The following is a 17,017-nucleotide window of genomic DNA, read 5'->3' as shown; positions in this document are numbered from 1 at the left end:
ATCGTATCATGATTCGTCATCCTACGAATTTATTCAGCGATGTGTTACGTTCTTGAAATTCTCACATATTAGACAAGCGACCCATAAATATCCTCCGAAGGAAAGTCGCACGAGATCCTAAATAGTTGAAAAGGCAATATATTCACACATGAAAGAGAAAACCTTTTTCGATATGGGTACGACGCCTACAAACAGCTGTTAACTGTACCTATATATCCTCCAGATTTGGTCCCTACCGCCTATCATTTGTTTGCATAACCCCATAACGCGATAGGGTGCCTCGGGGATATACGAGGGCACTGCTTTGAGATTCTTGACAAATCACTCCTTAAAAAACCGATGGAAATGTTAGAGAAACGTTGGACGGTTCATACCACTATGAATAAATTGAAGGAGATGATGAATAAAATCGGATTTACCAAAAGGAGTTGATTTTATTTTCTTTAGCTCTGCGAATTATCGACCGAAGCGTTATTTGAATTTTCGCTCAGAATCGTTTAAAGGAGTTTTGCTTTATAAGGTTTAAAAAGTGACATACGGCGCAGCTTAGCATTAAAATGTTTCATATAACATAAGCGAATCAAATAAAAATTGAAGATGATTGTTTAATGAAATAATTTAAGAGTTATTAAGTTATCGAATTTGTTTAAAAATTCGTAAAAATTCCAGAGCCAATAGGCATTCGTTTCTAAAAGCCTTCCTTGGCAGCAAATTTCAAGCTACAAAAGTCAATATTTTCTTAAAGATTCTTCGTGGACTAGTGCAGTGAAAATATCGCAATATTTCAATTTCACATAACATAAATAAAATCACTTCCCAGAAATATATATATAAATCGATTTGGTGTTTATTAACCTTACCGTGGCTGTAAGCGACAACAGTTCATGTTAGCTACAATAGATGTTAAGCTAAACATATGCCGCCAGCTAATTTGTAGTGACAATGAAATACCATAAACAGGTTATCATCTCTTGGGCGGGATAGTGGTCAGAAGGTTTGAAAGAAATCTTAATTGAATTTAAATTTATCTAAATGTGACGCTTAAAGCTTAGCTATGTATACATCTTATATACGTAAATATTACGTAGTTTTTCGGTAGAGTTAATGAAATTCGTTCTTAATCGTGTATCGATGTACATTTTTTCGTTACTTTTTACCGCTGCAATGTGTTTTTTATTTTCTTTCTTTCGCATTATGTGAAATTGTAATTAACCGCTCACGTATTGTTCAGGCGACGTGACATTGCTATAATTTTAACAACAGTATGTTATTTAATATTAACAATAATAATAACAACAACAATAGCGACGACGATGACGAACGACGACGACGACGACGACGACGAACAAAATTTGACGAAAACACAATATGAAAAAAGTAATACAATTGAAAACGTTTTGATTGTAATTTATTGCTCTTCAGTCCGGTATATAATGAAGCATTAATAAATAAAAGTAATGAAATGCAAGCGCACGCACGAACTAGAGGAAAACAGTAAACGGAACGTTATTATTGTGATTTTATTATATTAAAATTTTTGAGAATTTTTTTTTTTTTTTTTGTACTTAAAATATAAAGAATATATTTTTTAGGGGAGTGAAATGTTGGAAATTTGCGCAAAAAAAAGATGAAAAAAAACTCATTCACTTTTAGCCACACACGATGCCAATAAATGAAATGTTTACAACATGCATTATGAACATTATTTTGCAGCTGTGGTAACCGCTTGCAGTGAAAGAAATAAAAAAAATAATAGTAATAAATACTTATTAATACAGCATTAAAGCTATAATAAACGTTATAAACATTTAAGGAAATTTCAATTTAATTAATAATAAGAAATTTTCATAAAAAGGAAATTGCAAAAGCCCTTTAATTATATTTATGACAGTCATAAAATTCTAATAAAATGAAACGTTGTTGACGGTCAATGCTTCTAGAACTAACTAAACGGTTTCGTTTATATAAAATCAGGTACATGTGATCTAAAAGTGTGTATGAGTATTTTACGAGCCGGTCTTTGTCGAAGTAAACGACTTACTCTACAACATTTTATAGCTTGAAGGGTTCTTCAAAACCTATTATTAACGTGAAAAACTAGTAAAGTGTGGTGATTAAACCAAAAACGAAAAGAAAAGAAAAGAAAAATAGGAAAAAGAAGAAAACGTAAAAACAAACATATGAAAGAATGCGTTTATTCTCTGCCCCTGGATTGCCGGTAACGACGACTAATAGCCGGCCCAGAACACAAGCAAATGCAGCGGCTATTACAACAGCAAGACATGTAAACACTATTATGGCTCGTGATATGCCACTTGGCAGCAATAGCAGCAACGGTCACAACAACGTCATAGAAAATATACACGTTATGCGGCAAATTAGCAAAAGTTGTAATACAACCCCAAAATCGTGGCGTAATGTTAACAAAAAACCTAAAACCCATAATTTTGAGCCGTCAACAACAGCATTAACAACACGGCACAATCAAAAACGTGATGAAGTGAAATCAAGGTCATTAGAACGTTATGTCAAGCCGCCACATACTTTGGCGGTAGCGGCAGCTGGATCTTTGCGCAGCAAGCATGATGCCGATGATGGCGATGAAGACGATGAAGACGAAGAAGAGGAAGAGGAAGAAGAAGAAGAGGAAATATATGCCGCAGCCAGACGTACTCTAACACCTTCTCTAAGCACTCAACGTCGCCGTTTACTGTCACCGTTTGTCTCAATGAAAAGGCGCAGCCGCAGCAGCAGCAGTTCAGGCGGAAGTCGCAGCCATTGTGACTCGCGTGAAGTTAACTTTAATGTCATTGTGCCACCTTTAAAATTACCAGGACCTATGCAACAGCATATAATGGAGCATCAACATCAACAACATCAACAACAACAACAACATCAACAACAACATCATCAACAACAACAACAGCAACAACAGCAACACCAACATCCAAATATTCATGCAATCACCAAAAACAAGCATTTAGGCACTTCAGCCAGCTCGCAGAGCGGTGATAGCGGTACCGGCGGGTGTGGCACTGAACTTGAACAAGAGTGCAGTCGTACTTCCGCAGCCGAGAGCAGTCAACTTAGCTTGAGTTACTCTCAATTGAGCAGCAGTAACAACTGTAGTCCTACTTCCAGTACTCACAGTTTAACCGATAGAAATTCTCACAAACACAAACAAGAGCTGCAACAGCAGCAACAGCAGCAGCAACATGCGGACAACAACAAGTCTCCAATAGAGAAGCAACTTGTTGTTAACCTAAGTGACAATCATATAAACATTATTGAAATTGATAAAACTTGTCGCGAATCGCCAGACACGCTCGCCGCCCGACCAACTGATGATAAGCATTATCGTGATTCTGTGTTCTCCACAGACGAAACATTTTACTGTGGCAATATTACTTTAGTCGAAGATACATACTCGAATTATGAGCCACAAAATGAAGCGGAAAAAATGTTTCTACAGGTGGTCGGCATACTACGAGACGAAAACGAGGTTTGTATGATGAACATGAGTTTATAAAAAGAAAAAAAAAATATGCCTTGTTCTCGTCGCTGTTATTTCTGTGTCGCACACTCGTACTACTATTGATTGATAAACCATTTGCGCACAAAATAATGTTGAATTTATCTTTTAATTGGTTCAGCGGTTTTCGCTCATTTTAATAGATAGCTTGGTCGCGAACACATATCGAATCACTAGCAGGAGTGGCTTATTTCCAGATCCTTTAATGATGAGTGATTTGCCGGTGATCAAGTTATCTTTATGAAAAAATAACAAAACATACGCAATTACAACAAGCTTCGAGCGCTTCTTGAATGCTTACTATCCTAACTGGTTTCAAGTTTTTTTTTTTATAATTTCTCTTAGTACTTTTAGTCGACTTTGAATTTATTCATGGTAGAGGTGTTTTTTCAATGTTTTCATTACCACCACATCGTACTCGTTAGCCTTTTCTTTCCACAATTACTGTCAATCTTAAGTATCTCATGGAGCAAATTTAATAAAGTCCCTCCGCAGACTAGCATAGAAACGTCGGTATGGATCAATGAATTGAAAAACAGATGCACGTATAAATCAATACGTTTTCGTCTACATCGAGACTAATGTTGGTCGTAAGTTCTCTCTTCTTGATCAAAATTTGTACATCCCTTCCCTCGATTCTTTCGTTGATGACAATACTTTCACTCTGTCGTACAAAAGATCGAAACTCAAGTAATATACCAAAGCAAATACCATAACACTTCGAATTTAACATGTTCTCGGTTAAGAGGACACACATCGAAAGACTCTCAAACACCTTGAATTTCAATAGAGAGATGTTCAATAAACATTAAAATGTTTAATTTCATTTACTTCAATAATTTGTGCACTAAAATAATCCCGCATAAGCAAAACTCACGTTTAATGCATGCATAAAAACAAAATGTATATTTAACTGACATAATTTCACATTTGCATTTATTGCGTATTTGAGTGCATGTCGTAAGGACATTATAAAAGCGTAGAAGAGCGTTAAAGAAATGCATTTTTAAATCCAGCATTAAAGGTCGCCGCTATACGTAGCGTAGAAATGAAAACATCAGAAAGCTATCTGCATCCGAGAATCTTCGGAGAGTAAAATTCTTAAGCGCTTTATGCTGACGTTAGTGGTTGATACCTTCCGAAAAGGAGAACAAATTATAGAGAAACGATATGAAGTTTTGCAGCTTAACACACATGCCAAGTCAACGTTCTCCCCTTTAGCTTTTGGGCATCCAGTATTCGACCTAAATCGTAAGCGCCTTCTGTTTTCCTTATCTTATTTTTTATTGTTAGCTAAATGTAATCATGAATAAAATACACTGCATGTGGGCTACGCATTGTGTAATGCAAGGGAGATCATTAAGAGTAGGGCGAGGGTGAGTTTGTGCCGGCACCATAGCTACGAAATTCTATTATATGTGTAATGCGAAAATAGTATTTACAAAGATCCTTTGTATGCGATTTCTTTCATTACAAATTATGTATAAACGGTATTAACACATAATTTACTCGATAACAAGAACACTGAAGAAGAACAAAAAAGAAAACGATGAAACAATATTTTCTTCACAATAAAAAGACTTTCGAAGATAATAAGCGAAGATAAGGGACGGTACGCGGTCGACTTGATTGAACGAATTGAATGATCCGACCGACCTTAAACTAATTTGTATATCCCTTACAAGCTGAATACATTGCAAAAAGATTATCCCTTCATCTCCTTCCTGGTGCTTCCTTGGATCTCAACTGCATTGGGTCTTGTAGACTTCTCGTACTCTGGAGACAGCTTCCGCTTGTTGTAATTTCTTAAGCAGCTAACGGTGTATGACGAATACATGTAATCCGCCCTCCCGCCCTTGTCGAATTTCCTCATCACATTTTATCATTACGAATGTGTACCGACCGTAATAATGCATCTTAGAAAGTCAAGTCGTTTCTTTGCAACTCAATTTCATTCTACACATGCTTTGCGTTTGACCGGTGTACGAGTAGGTCGTTGAAGAAAGCGGCACAGTTCAGTTCAGCCTGATCAATAGTTAAACTCACATATCGCTACTATCGTTACGCTTACTAGGGAAGAGCGGAGATGACGAGCACGGTCAGATCAATGCTCTTCACTCTCGACTGCAACGAGGACTTACTCGCTTTGCCATCTAACAGTTACCCCATAGCAAATCGTACCCTTCCCCTTACCGTAAACATCAAAGTCGATTTGAACGTTCGTATCTCTCCCTGCTTCTGTTGTTCTTTTTCATATGCACAAATTTTGAGTTAGAAATCGGCAGCACTCGAGTCACGTCAATGGTCACGGTCGGCCCGCGAATAAGCCAATTAGACCGCAAAGTAAAACTCACTTCTTTTACAGCCTGAACCGTAGAAAAATTGATACCGCCAGCCATCAATATTTGAATTGACTTGGATCTAAAAATTGAGTGAATATATCATCACCCACAGTGCAGGGAGGCATAGCATTTATACCATTTTTCAACATCGATTTGAGACAATGAGTATTAAAGGCTTACCTTCCATCAAAATTAGACATAACTTTCTTACTTATTCCTTCTTCGGTTATTAAGTGTAACATTCGTGTCATGAAACGAAAGCAATCGGGCGATGGCGTCAGCTCTCTGAAGCTTCTGCTGTAGGTTAAAAATTTTGTTGTAAAAATTATTATGGAATAATTGCCGTCTGGACGATTGCTGGCTAATTTTTACATAATAAGAAAACTATTTCGTTTACTTTAATTCGTCTGCTTCACCGTTTCACCTTAAAATTTGTTATTTCTAAAGTTGAAAGTTGAAGGAAATTCTCTTTTTAGTCTGCAAGCCAGAGTAAAGTAAACTTTTGCTCTATATCTTTAATTAACAGATTTTATGCATAATAAAATTACCGACAAACCTTAAACTTGCAAGTGTGTGTATGTGCTTATGTGCGTATAACTTGTAACACTTGTCAGATATTTAAATGTGTATACAAAACAAAACTTTGCCTACATATATAAAACTGTAGACATAAATTTTGTACAACGCAAACTAATGTACGACGACTTCGTTACCGCAGAATGAAATTAAAACAAAGAAAAGGAGGGAAGAAATTCGTTGGGATGCATTCGAGCGAAAAAAACAAAATTTCACAAAATTTATTATTTAAATATTTAAAAAGGAAAAATACTTATATTAACGATAAAAAATGACAGAAAACTTGAAGTAACTCTTAAGGATTTGCGAAAGGATTATTACTTTGCGGTCTGGAGCACGGGGATATCTATCTATCTATCTCTCTTGTTTCACTAAAAATGTGCTTAGTAAAGTTTCCTTCGCTAACTTTTGTTTCGGGTTTGTATTACATTTTAAGATTTTTCTTTTTTTTTTTGCTGGTGTTGTTGTCTTTTTCGCGGTTGGGTAGTTCTTTTTTTTTGTGTTTCGCATTTCAGGATTTAAATTTGAACCATTCTTTGCTTATATTGTTTGTATTTTACTGTTTACGGGTTTTTTCATGTAAGAACCGGCAGAATTGTTGCTGCTTTCGAAGTTCATTTATTGCCTGAGAGAGAGGGACAGAGAGAGAAAGAGAGAGAGAGAGAGAAAGGGAGCTAATATTGTTTTTTTTTTTTTCAAGCCTTGAAGAGTTTTCTAATAAATAATTCCCGTTGCCTTATGCTTTCTAGCGCGGAATGGAACGAACGAGTTCATATCCTTGTTGTGTTCACTTTCCCAAAGTTCAAATTGTTTGCAGTTCGTTTTGTTTTAACATCTACTTTGATTTTAATAAGCTTTTTACCCATAAGCAAACATGTGATGTGTGGTTAGGTTATTACGCCAAAAACGGCATGTATGCCACGATAATCATGTTAAAGTCATTGAAATTTTTTTTACTTAAATTCTGTTAGGGTTAGGCTGCGAGGGAAGGACCGAGGGAAGCGAGATATTAAATTTCAAAAGTTTAAATCGCACGTACATAGAAACAGATTTGTTGGGATTTTCCTGTATTACGTTATGTTAGACAAAAAAGATTAAAAAAATTTCCACAGAACAAAGTAAAGTAAAATAAAGGATTAAGAGCTATTTGCACTCAATTTTCTTATTTTTTTTTTTTTTTTTAACCCACTTGAAAAGTAAAAATGTAAAAGGGATTAGACAAATTACGCAAATGTACTTTCTTACAGGCTAGACAAGATTACCTCGAGTTTTTTCAAGATTCACCGAAAACTCTCTAATAAGCAGAAACCGCATACACTTTTAATCAGCTTCAAAGAAGAAGCGCAATCGATATAGCCATGTATTGCAGCTTCTTCTTGTGCACTTAATTAGTTATCGTAACAAGAGAACAAACTAATAGACCATCTAACGTTACAATTATTTTATCCATAAGGACCTGGTGTTGCTTTCGAGAGAGCGGTGACACACAGGTTGAAAATTGGCAGTTCTAATGATGAGGGATAGTGGTGTGCGATGTGATCTTTAGCCTACAGTTTCTTCATAGTCTTAAACTATCCCTCATATATTCTTTATATGGGTTACCCTAACTGATTTCTAACGTAATTGATAGCACTTTTGCCCGATATCACTTGTTGTACAAATACGTCCCGATGAACATCGTGTTCAGACGGACAGGAGAGAGACTCACTTTTTCTTAGATTTTATCTAAGCATCTTTGTCTGTCTTGTTTTCTTCTGGTCAACCTATCGCCCTCAATTTCCAGCCATGTAAAGCCTAATTTTGAAACGGCGAAGGATGAATAACTGTCGGGTGGTGTAGGGTATTTAATGCACTTGACTATGTCCATTCAAAACTTCCATCTGAAATGCTATTAAAATTAATAAACAAGAAGCACCGAAAACCTGGATCGGAAGTGGTTCTATTCACAATTTCAAATTTCTATATAAGCAAAGGAACATTTAAACCCCAATAGCCTTACTATGGCACATACATCGGATCTCTTCTATTGTTTTTCTGAGAAAAGTTCTCACGCAAGAATGCCAAGAAAAACTAAAATTCTTTCATTGCACAATTTCAGCTTAAAGATATCATCACATGACAGGCCCGATGAAATGACAAAGTAAAACTATTCGAATTTTATATAAAAAAGAAAATCCATAAAATCCATTTAATTATGCAGAAAGGAGGAATTTACTTAAAGACATAGCGATGAGCGAGAACCTAAAGAGATGAAATAACTAAACGCGAAATACATTTTGGGAAAAGAAAAAAAAAAAAAATGCCTTAAACTCTTACCCAGAAAAGGCGCCTTGAAATGTTTCCGAAATAGTTTATAAGAACATCAACATAGAAATGCGTTTAAAAATATTTGCATTTTCTTGCCACCGAAAACAAACTTCGCCGTCATGTATACGGGATATGCGGAGTACATGAAATTTTTTCGTTATCCTTAACTGAGTTGAGTCTCATTTGCATCCAAATGTTTGCCTCCTTAGTTTCATAAGTTTTTTATTTAAACATTTATATTTGCAATTCGTTTAATTAAGCAATGACTTTTTAATGTCTCGTAATTGTCATTTTGCATAATGAGGAGAGGAATCCGGGAGAGACTGGTGCATCAGGCTGTCTGAAGCATCAGTTTTTTCTTTCTTTTTGTGACGGCAAAGTCGCGTTTTAATCAAATTTGTCTCCTTTCCTATCACTTGACAATTCTCGCAATTTCCGCTTTCCCCACTAAGAGTTAATGCAACATTACTTAGGGCTATAAATTTAATTAGTTCGCAGCAGCTTGCTTTGATTAAGTAAAAGCAAATGAGGAAACAAAAGGAATTTTGCTTTTTTCCCTATTTTTACACGACACGTAGTACACGTATAGTAAGCTTATTATTTATTTTGGGTTTTGTTTTTTTTTTTTCTCTCTTTCTTTTAGAAAATGCGTCAATTCCAAAAGGTTTTAGAAGATCTAAGTTCACGAGTAGCCTCAGCTGAGACTACCCAAGCCTCTTGGGTCACTCCTAGCAGTTCAGCGGAAGCCAGTGAACAAATGCAGCATTTACAACGTTTACGTGATAAAATGACAACTGCCGGTGCTCTACTGGATGATTGCAACGAACAGCAATCGTTTTTCACCGCTAATCAAGTGCTGGTTCCGCCCACTTGCCTGTCCAAATTGGAAGATTTGAATACTAGGTAATGTACCCACCTCCGCACCTCATGCAAAATAAGCCATGAACTGCTAGTGCCTCTTACACGCTATACTCACTTATAAGCTATCAATCACACATACATTTGTAATTAATTTTAAATGTATGTTACTCTGTCAGAATGAAACTTCTTCAAATTGCCATGGACGAGCGTCATAAAGTTTTGTTAACTGCCGGCGGTAATCAGTCGTTGGATAATGGAGAAGATGGTCGTACCACATCAAATAGTGGCACCATAGGTCCTCTACCCAATTTAGGTCAAAGTGTTAAGCCCCCTTGGGAGAGAGCTACAACAGCAGCCAATGTGCCTTATTATATAGAGTAAGAACTTTTTCGTGCCATCACGGCTTGATGCTCACTTTTTTTGCTTCTCTCTTAGCCATGAACGTGAAACCACCCACTGGGACCATCCCGATATGATTGATATGATGAAGAGTTTAGCCGATTTGAATGAAATACGTTTCTCCGCTTATCGTACTGCCATGAAATTACGTTCAGTTCAGAAGGCCTTAGCACTGGATCGTATACCGATGGCTACGGCTATAGAATCATTTGATCGTCACGGTTTAAGGGCACAAAATGATAAATTGATCGATATACCCGACATGACAACGGTACTGCATTCACTGTATGTGACTATCGATAAAATCGATTTAACTAAATTATTGGATTTGGCTATAAATTGGATATTAAACGTTTATGATAGTCAGCGTACTGGACAAATTCGAGTTTTAAGTTTTAAGGTCAGTTATAGGAATCTATTCGAGTGAACGCAAAATCGAATAAAATGTGTCATCTTTCCTTAGGTGGGTTTGGTTTTACTATGTCGCGGTCATTTAGAGGAGAAATATCGTTATCTGTTCCGGTTGATAGCGGATCCTGACCGTAAGGTCGATCAACGTAAATTGGGTCTACTACTGCATGATTGTATACAGGCAAGTTAAACGAGAAACTCCGCAAAGGAGTTAAAGTTGATTTAATTGGAGAACAATTTCGAATTTTTCTTCAGGTTCCTCGTCAACTAGGTGAAGTGGCTGCTTTCGGTGGTTCCAATATAGAACCCTCGGTACGCTCATGTTTAGAAAGAGCCGGCATTTCGCAAGAAGGTATTTATTACTAGTTCGATACAAGATCCAAATGACATATGCATACCTTTTAAATGTTTTGCATGTTTCACTTCTCTTTAGCAATTGATTCTAATCAAGAATTAACCATTGAGTTGCATCATTTCCTTGCTTGGCTGCAACATGAACCGCAAAGTTTAGTCTGGCTACCGGTATTACATCGTTTGGCAGCTGCCGAAACAGCCAGACATCAGGTAAGTCAACACCCTTGACTTTGCAACAGATAGCACAACAAACACAATTCAAATCAATATATATATATATATATATATACACACACACACGCGCGCGCGCACACACAACATTCAACACATGTATACATATTTGCCAGTTAATTAACACCTTTTAAAGAATGAATACACACAAACACTTGTTACATACAGATATGCATCCATTTATGCAATTGTGCTAATGTAATGCTGTTGCTTTTCTTATTGTTATTGTAGGCAAAATGTAACATATGCAAAGAGTATCCTATCGTTGGTTTCCGTTATCGTTGCCTGAAGTGTTTTAACTTTGACATGTGCCAAAAGTGTTTCTTCTTTGGACGTAATGCCAAGAATCACAAACTTAGTCATCCTATGCATGAATATTGTACAACGGTAAGTATATAAATATTTCATACAAACATGCATACATACATAAATGCATACATACGTATTTATAATAAGAGAAAAAAGACAAAAAAAAACCCTCATGCACATATAAAAGTGCTAATGTACTCAAACCTCAAGTATCGACAGACAAAAAGGTGACCAGATGCTTTCGTATCAAACTGGTATTGAATAAAAAAATTGTTTTTCCTTTTGTTGTTGTTGTTATTGTTGTTGTTGTTCTTGCTATATTACACTTACGTACCAAGTGTTCATTATAATAAACATACAATGTTTTCATTATTGTGTATATACAGACCACTTCCACCGAAGATGTTAGAGACTTTACAAGAGCCTTGAAAAATAAATTCAAAAGTCGCAAATACTTTAAAAAACATCCCCGAGTGGGCTATTTACCGGTGCAGAGTGTTTTGGAAGGTTTGTTAATTGATTGTTGTGATAAGCAAAACTTTTAGTTATGCGTATAACTTTCTTTCATAAAAGGTGACGCCTTGGAAAGCCCTGCACCGAGTCCTCAACACACAACGCACACTCTACAAAATGATATGCACTCAAGACTGGAAATGTATGCTACGCGTCTAGCTCAAGTCGAATACGGTGGCGGTACCGGTTCCAATTCCACGCCAGACAGTGATGATGAACATCAACTAATCGCACAGTATTGTATGGCTCTACCGACAAATAATGGTGCTGGTGGTGCTCCTAAATCTCCCGTTCAAGTAATGGCTGCTATGGATGCCGAACAAAGGGAAGAATTAGAGGCAATTATACGCGATCTGGAAGAAGAGAATGCCAACTTACAGGCGGAATATCAGCAACTTGTTACCAAACAACAAAGCACAACACCCGAAGACGGTAACGGTAGTGGCATGCAACATTCCAATTCCTCAATGGGCAACTTGGCAGCGGGCTCAAATAACGCAGGAGAGCACGGTCAGGTAAGAAGATTTAACGAGAAAATATAATGAAAAGTGAACTCATTTAAATTAGCTATCAACCGTTGACCTTCACTTTGTCCGTTTTGCACAGTCACTTTGAGTCACTTTAAAATCTTGTATAACATTGTTTGTAATATTCGATGCTGGTATAGCTTTTCTGGCATTTTCATAATTCTAACAACTTGTTATAAGATTAGTGTTAATCTATATTGCATGGAAAAGATCCACTCTTTACTTTACATCTATCCCTCTGTTTGCAAAGAGAAGGAACAAATGATGACGACATAGTGATCTCTCATCTCTTTTCATTGAAGTGAGTTGAAATTTTAATTTTTTTTTAGGATATGATGGCTGAAGCTAAATTACTGCGTCAACATAAAGGCCGCCTGGAGGCTCGCATGCAAATTCTCGAGGATCATAACCGTCAATTGGAAGCGCAATTGCAACGTTTGCGCCAATTATTAGACGAACCCAATAATGGTGGCGTTGGTGGTTCCGGTTCGGCATTAAACTCAAAACCGAACACTCTTCAAACGCGATCTGTAACCGCCTCCCAGTTAAATACAGATTCACCAGCCAAAATAAATCAACAGAATGGTCATTACGATCAGAACACAAGTAAGCAACAATTTTTTATATGAAATTCATTAAAAATTTATTTTCATTCGTATGAAGGTTTACCAAAAATTTATTTTCTTAACAATTGTACTTGTAGCGATAATTGCTTTAGCGTTTAATAAAATCAATGAAAATTTACAAAAACTTATCAACGATATAAAGTAAAGGCATAAATGCATAGGTTGTGTGATGGTCTAATTAAACATTTTCATATACGTTTATAGTAAAAATTAAATTTTAACTCAGTATCATAAATATACACTACACTAATAATACATTTTCGTAACAAATAGTTCTCAGGAGAGCTGAGATCCCCAAAGTAATTAAAAATTGTAGATAAGAACGTTTAAAGAACATTTATTCTGGCTAAGTCGTCTTAACATTTACTTTGGGGCAAAAAGTTAATTAAATGCAAGAATTAAAGCAAACAATCAATGAAAAAATTATATTCGGTTGTGACCGAATCTCCGTTTCCCTAAAGTAGACTAAAAAATGGAAGAGGAAGACTTATATCGTGCATTTGTTATAGTTTATGAGTAACGAGCAAAAAAGACGGAAAGCAAGGCTGTTTTCTGTTTTTGTTGCTAGGACGGGTGGGCCTTGCAGGAGTGTCCTTTAGTCGGTTGGATTCATTTCCAAATCCCCTTTGCAATTTACAGTAGCGTCTCCATTTTTGCAGAAAGGAGGAGTTATGTCACATACAGATGTCACATAGATTGGCACATGAACAGACGGACGGACAAATGGGTATGAAGAATGTATCTATCTTACAGGACATTGAGAAGGCTTTGACAAAAAAATAAAATTTTTATACACAACTTTTACGTTATATTAGGTGGGCGTGGCCAGGTTTTGCGCTTTTGTACAGATACTATGGCATTGCCCATATAGTATACATTCAAGTTTTTAAAAGTTGACCAGCGAGTAAGGAGTATATTTGGGAGAACAGAGGTATTCTCAGATTACGTGGTATGGTACGAGCGCTCTTCCATCGATTTGGGGCAGTTTCAATACCCACCTGCAGGGAAGAGCTTCCAACGGTTCCAAAAAATTGTTGGCGTCCAGGAGACCGTTTTTCATTATATTAAACAAGCAGATGGACAAACGGACATCCGCTATTTGTTTCAGGACAAAGCCCTATACTTTGTAGAGTCTCTGAGGCTTTCTTCTGGGTGTTGCAAACATTGTGGCAAAATGAATATGTCCCTATCTTATCCTTCGATAATGGCATAACATTATATATACGGAAGATTTCTGCACGCATACGCGAGATATTCCTTTTAATTTGATTCTGGCTGTATTTGGTTCAAAGGAAAATAAACAACCATTCCCTGCTGTTAGGGTTTTCAAAATTATAATTTTACGTCATTACAACAGTAAAATGTTTAATCATAGAAAAACATAAATTAAAAATTTCAATTTCTCTGTCTTTGTGTTTTTGTGCTAACTTACATCTGTGAACTGTTACCTTACTAACATGACTGCCTGTAGAAAGTCTCATATTACCCGGTATGAATGATCATCTTTTGGTTGCGACCGCATCAGGAAAACATCATCTCTTGACAGCCAATAATACAGCAGCGAATATACATGCTCTACAACAGCAACAGCAACAACAACAGCAGCAGCAGCAGCAACAACGTAGTTCACATGCTGGCAATGGTGGCAATGGTGGTTTAGATATGAACAGTAGTCATAGCCATTTACCGAACTTGGCAGCCCTCAATTCGTATCTAACAGATGATGGCAGACCACCGCCACCGCCACACAATGCCATAATGCAGCACAATGCAAGCGGTATGCAGTAAATGAACGATGATTGATTTTGGTTTCATTTTATCGTATTTTCTTTTTTTTTTATTTTGGTTTTCATGATTTTCGTTGTTGATTTCGCTGTTGTTAACAGTTATGTTGTATGCAAATTGTACGATTTATTTGTTTTTTTTTTGTTATTTTTAAATTTTTGATTTTTTTTTAAATATTAATTTACTCGTAACCGGGATATATTTTGAACTTCTTACTAAAAGAACAACTTTTTTTTCTATTCCTTCTTTTTTTTCTTAAAACGCTTCCTTTCGGAAATATTTCCTCAACTTCAGAACATAATTAAAAACAAAAAAAAAAGTGAAATAAAAAGCTTTTCAAAGGCCAGCATTGTGTAGCTCCACTAATGAAAGGGTAATTAATTCAAACAAAACTATATGCAGATCTTGTGTAATGAGAGAAGAATTGGAATTTTATATAAGAAAAAAAACAAACAAATTATTATAAGTTTAAGATAACTGATTGGAAGAAAAAAAATTTTTAATTTTTTCGTATTTCTCTCTGCAGCGGCCATTGGTAAAGCGGTAGAAGAGTTAGTAACTGTTATAACCGAACAGGAAATTGAGCAGACCTTGGACGCTGAAGATCTTGATATGACTGCACACGGGGGACAATACCAACACAATATCAACTACAGTAACAGTAACAATAACAGCAGCACCACCAGCCACCTTAATGCCAATGCAAACAACACAATAGTACCGAATGCTACATCGACTCCATTTTCGTATAAAAATTAATTTAAAAATAAAAAATAAATAAATAAATAAATAAATGAAAAACATAAAAAAATAATATAGTTATTAAAAAGATAAAATATTAAATATATATATTAAATATTAAGAATTGAAATAAATGAAAATTAACAAAAAACTGGTTCCGTTGAAAGTAATAACAAAAAACGACCTAATTTAAAACAAAAAACAAAAGAAAAACAGAATTTTACAATTAAATGCAAATGAACTAAGAAATTTCGAACTTGATAAATATAATTTGTGCTGCTCTTTATTTTTAACGGAAAGTACACTTTTATAAAGAACTAAGAAAAACTGCAATATTTAATACTAAAATAAGTAAAAATGTATTTTTTGTTTTTTTTAATATTTTAGTTATATACTTTGAAGAATTTAATTCACAAATTACGAATAGAGAAAAGTAAGGAAAAAAAATTAGATATTGTAATTTCTTTTACTATTTTTTTCTTCTTTTGTTAAAATAATTAAAAAAAATATATATATCCTTAAGAAAATACTTTTTTCAATATAATGTGTATGATAATTATTTTTTTTTTTTTCGATTTGAATATATATATATAAATATTTTTTTTTAACATTTATATTATTTTTTGATTTAATAAAAGTAATTTTAAAAAATATTTCTATTATTTTTTTATTTCTATTTTACTTTAATTAATTTTTAATATCCAATTGAGAAATGAGACGGAAACTTGACACATATCTCCCGCAAATAACTTTTAAATTCTCAAATATGAAGAATAGGAATCTGTCGCCAAAAACCACACCCCCTATACGCGAAAAGCTAAAGAAGGAGTATTCAAAGTCAGCTTCAAACGAAATGCAATTTTCTCCCACTTGTTTTATGTAACAGCATTCAAAATTCAAGCGTTTAGCTTGTATAGCAACACCAGCCATACTTGTATAATAATAACATAAGCCAATGTTAAATTTATCTAATATACAAAAAGGTTTATATTCTTGCCTTTTAGTCTATTTAAGAATGATATAATACAATTTCAGACAATAAGTAAAGTATGGGAAAGTTAACTTTCATTATCGCAAACACTTCGGGTTTAAAAGCAAATGGAAAATGCTCAAAACTCAATCTGATGTCCTAACAATGCGGTAATCTTATCTTAAAAGCTATTTAGCTGAAACAGTTCTAATTACGATGCGCAGACAAATCCACAGGCAGAATTATAATCCATGCCCTCTTATACCCCACCTGTAAAATAATTATGCCATGAAAGGCTAAGTATCTACTCTCTCAATCATGCGATGATGTCCTCTCAAAAAAAAAAAAAAAAATTGCTGAGGTAATTGAGATCACTGCACGCAAACTTGCCTAACCGCCACCTCAAGTGAGCCTGTAACTTACGAGAAGGAAAACATCGCAACACCCCTCTTTACATGCCATTTGTAAAACCCTTCCACCATATAGAACTGGCATGCCTGTGCTGTTGCACGCAAAAAAGGCTTTAAGAGTTT

General features: G+C 35.3%; 1 protein-coding gene across 2 annotated transcripts in view; it reads left to right on the top strand.

Moving 5' to 3' along the window:
• The window catches only part of LOC119639548 (dystrophin), a 179,578-nt gene extending 164,187 nt beyond the window's left edge, over positions 1 to 15,391 (top strand). For both annotated transcript variants that reach the window (XM_038036990.1, XM_038036989.1), the window contains exons 11-23: positions 9,401 to 9,660; positions 9,795 to 9,995; positions 10,054 to 10,417; positions 10,481 to 10,609; positions 10,684 to 10,780; positions 10,862 to 10,992; positions 11,245 to 11,400; positions 11,709 to 11,829; positions 11,896 to 12,350; positions 12,692 to 12,968; positions 14,460 to 14,765; positions 15,068 to 15,146; positions 15,300 to 15,391. In XM_038036990.1, the coding sequence (XP_037892918.1) occupies positions 9,401 to 9,660; positions 9,795 to 9,995; positions 10,054 to 10,417; positions 10,481 to 10,609; positions 10,684 to 10,780; positions 10,862 to 10,992; positions 11,245 to 11,400; positions 11,709 to 11,829; positions 11,896 to 12,350; positions 12,692 to 12,968; positions 14,460 to 14,765; positions 15,068 to 15,078 (2,508 nt within the window). In that variant the 3' untranslated portion in view covers positions 15,079 to 15,146; positions 15,300 to 15,391. The remainder of the gene's footprint in view (positions 1 to 9,400; positions 9,661 to 9,794; positions 9,996 to 10,053; positions 10,418 to 10,480; positions 10,610 to 10,683; positions 10,781 to 10,861; positions 10,993 to 11,244; positions 11,401 to 11,708; positions 11,830 to 11,895; positions 12,351 to 12,691; positions 12,969 to 14,459; positions 14,766 to 15,067; positions 15,147 to 15,299) is intronic.
• The last annotated feature ends 1,626 nt before the right edge of the window (positions 15,392 to 17,017 follow it).

Source organism: Glossina fuscipes, unplaced genomic scaffold (genome assembly GCF_014805625.2).
Source record: "Glossina fuscipes isolate IAEA_lab_2018 unplaced genomic scaffold, Yale_Gfus_2 112, whole genome shotgun sequence".
In the NCBI taxonomy this organism is placed as follows: Eukaryota; Metazoa; Arthropoda; class Insecta; order Diptera; family Glossinidae; genus Glossina; species Glossina fuscipes.
The sequence above is the reverse complement of the archived record's forward strand: the minus strand, read 5'-3'. Positions and strand labels throughout refer to the sequence as shown.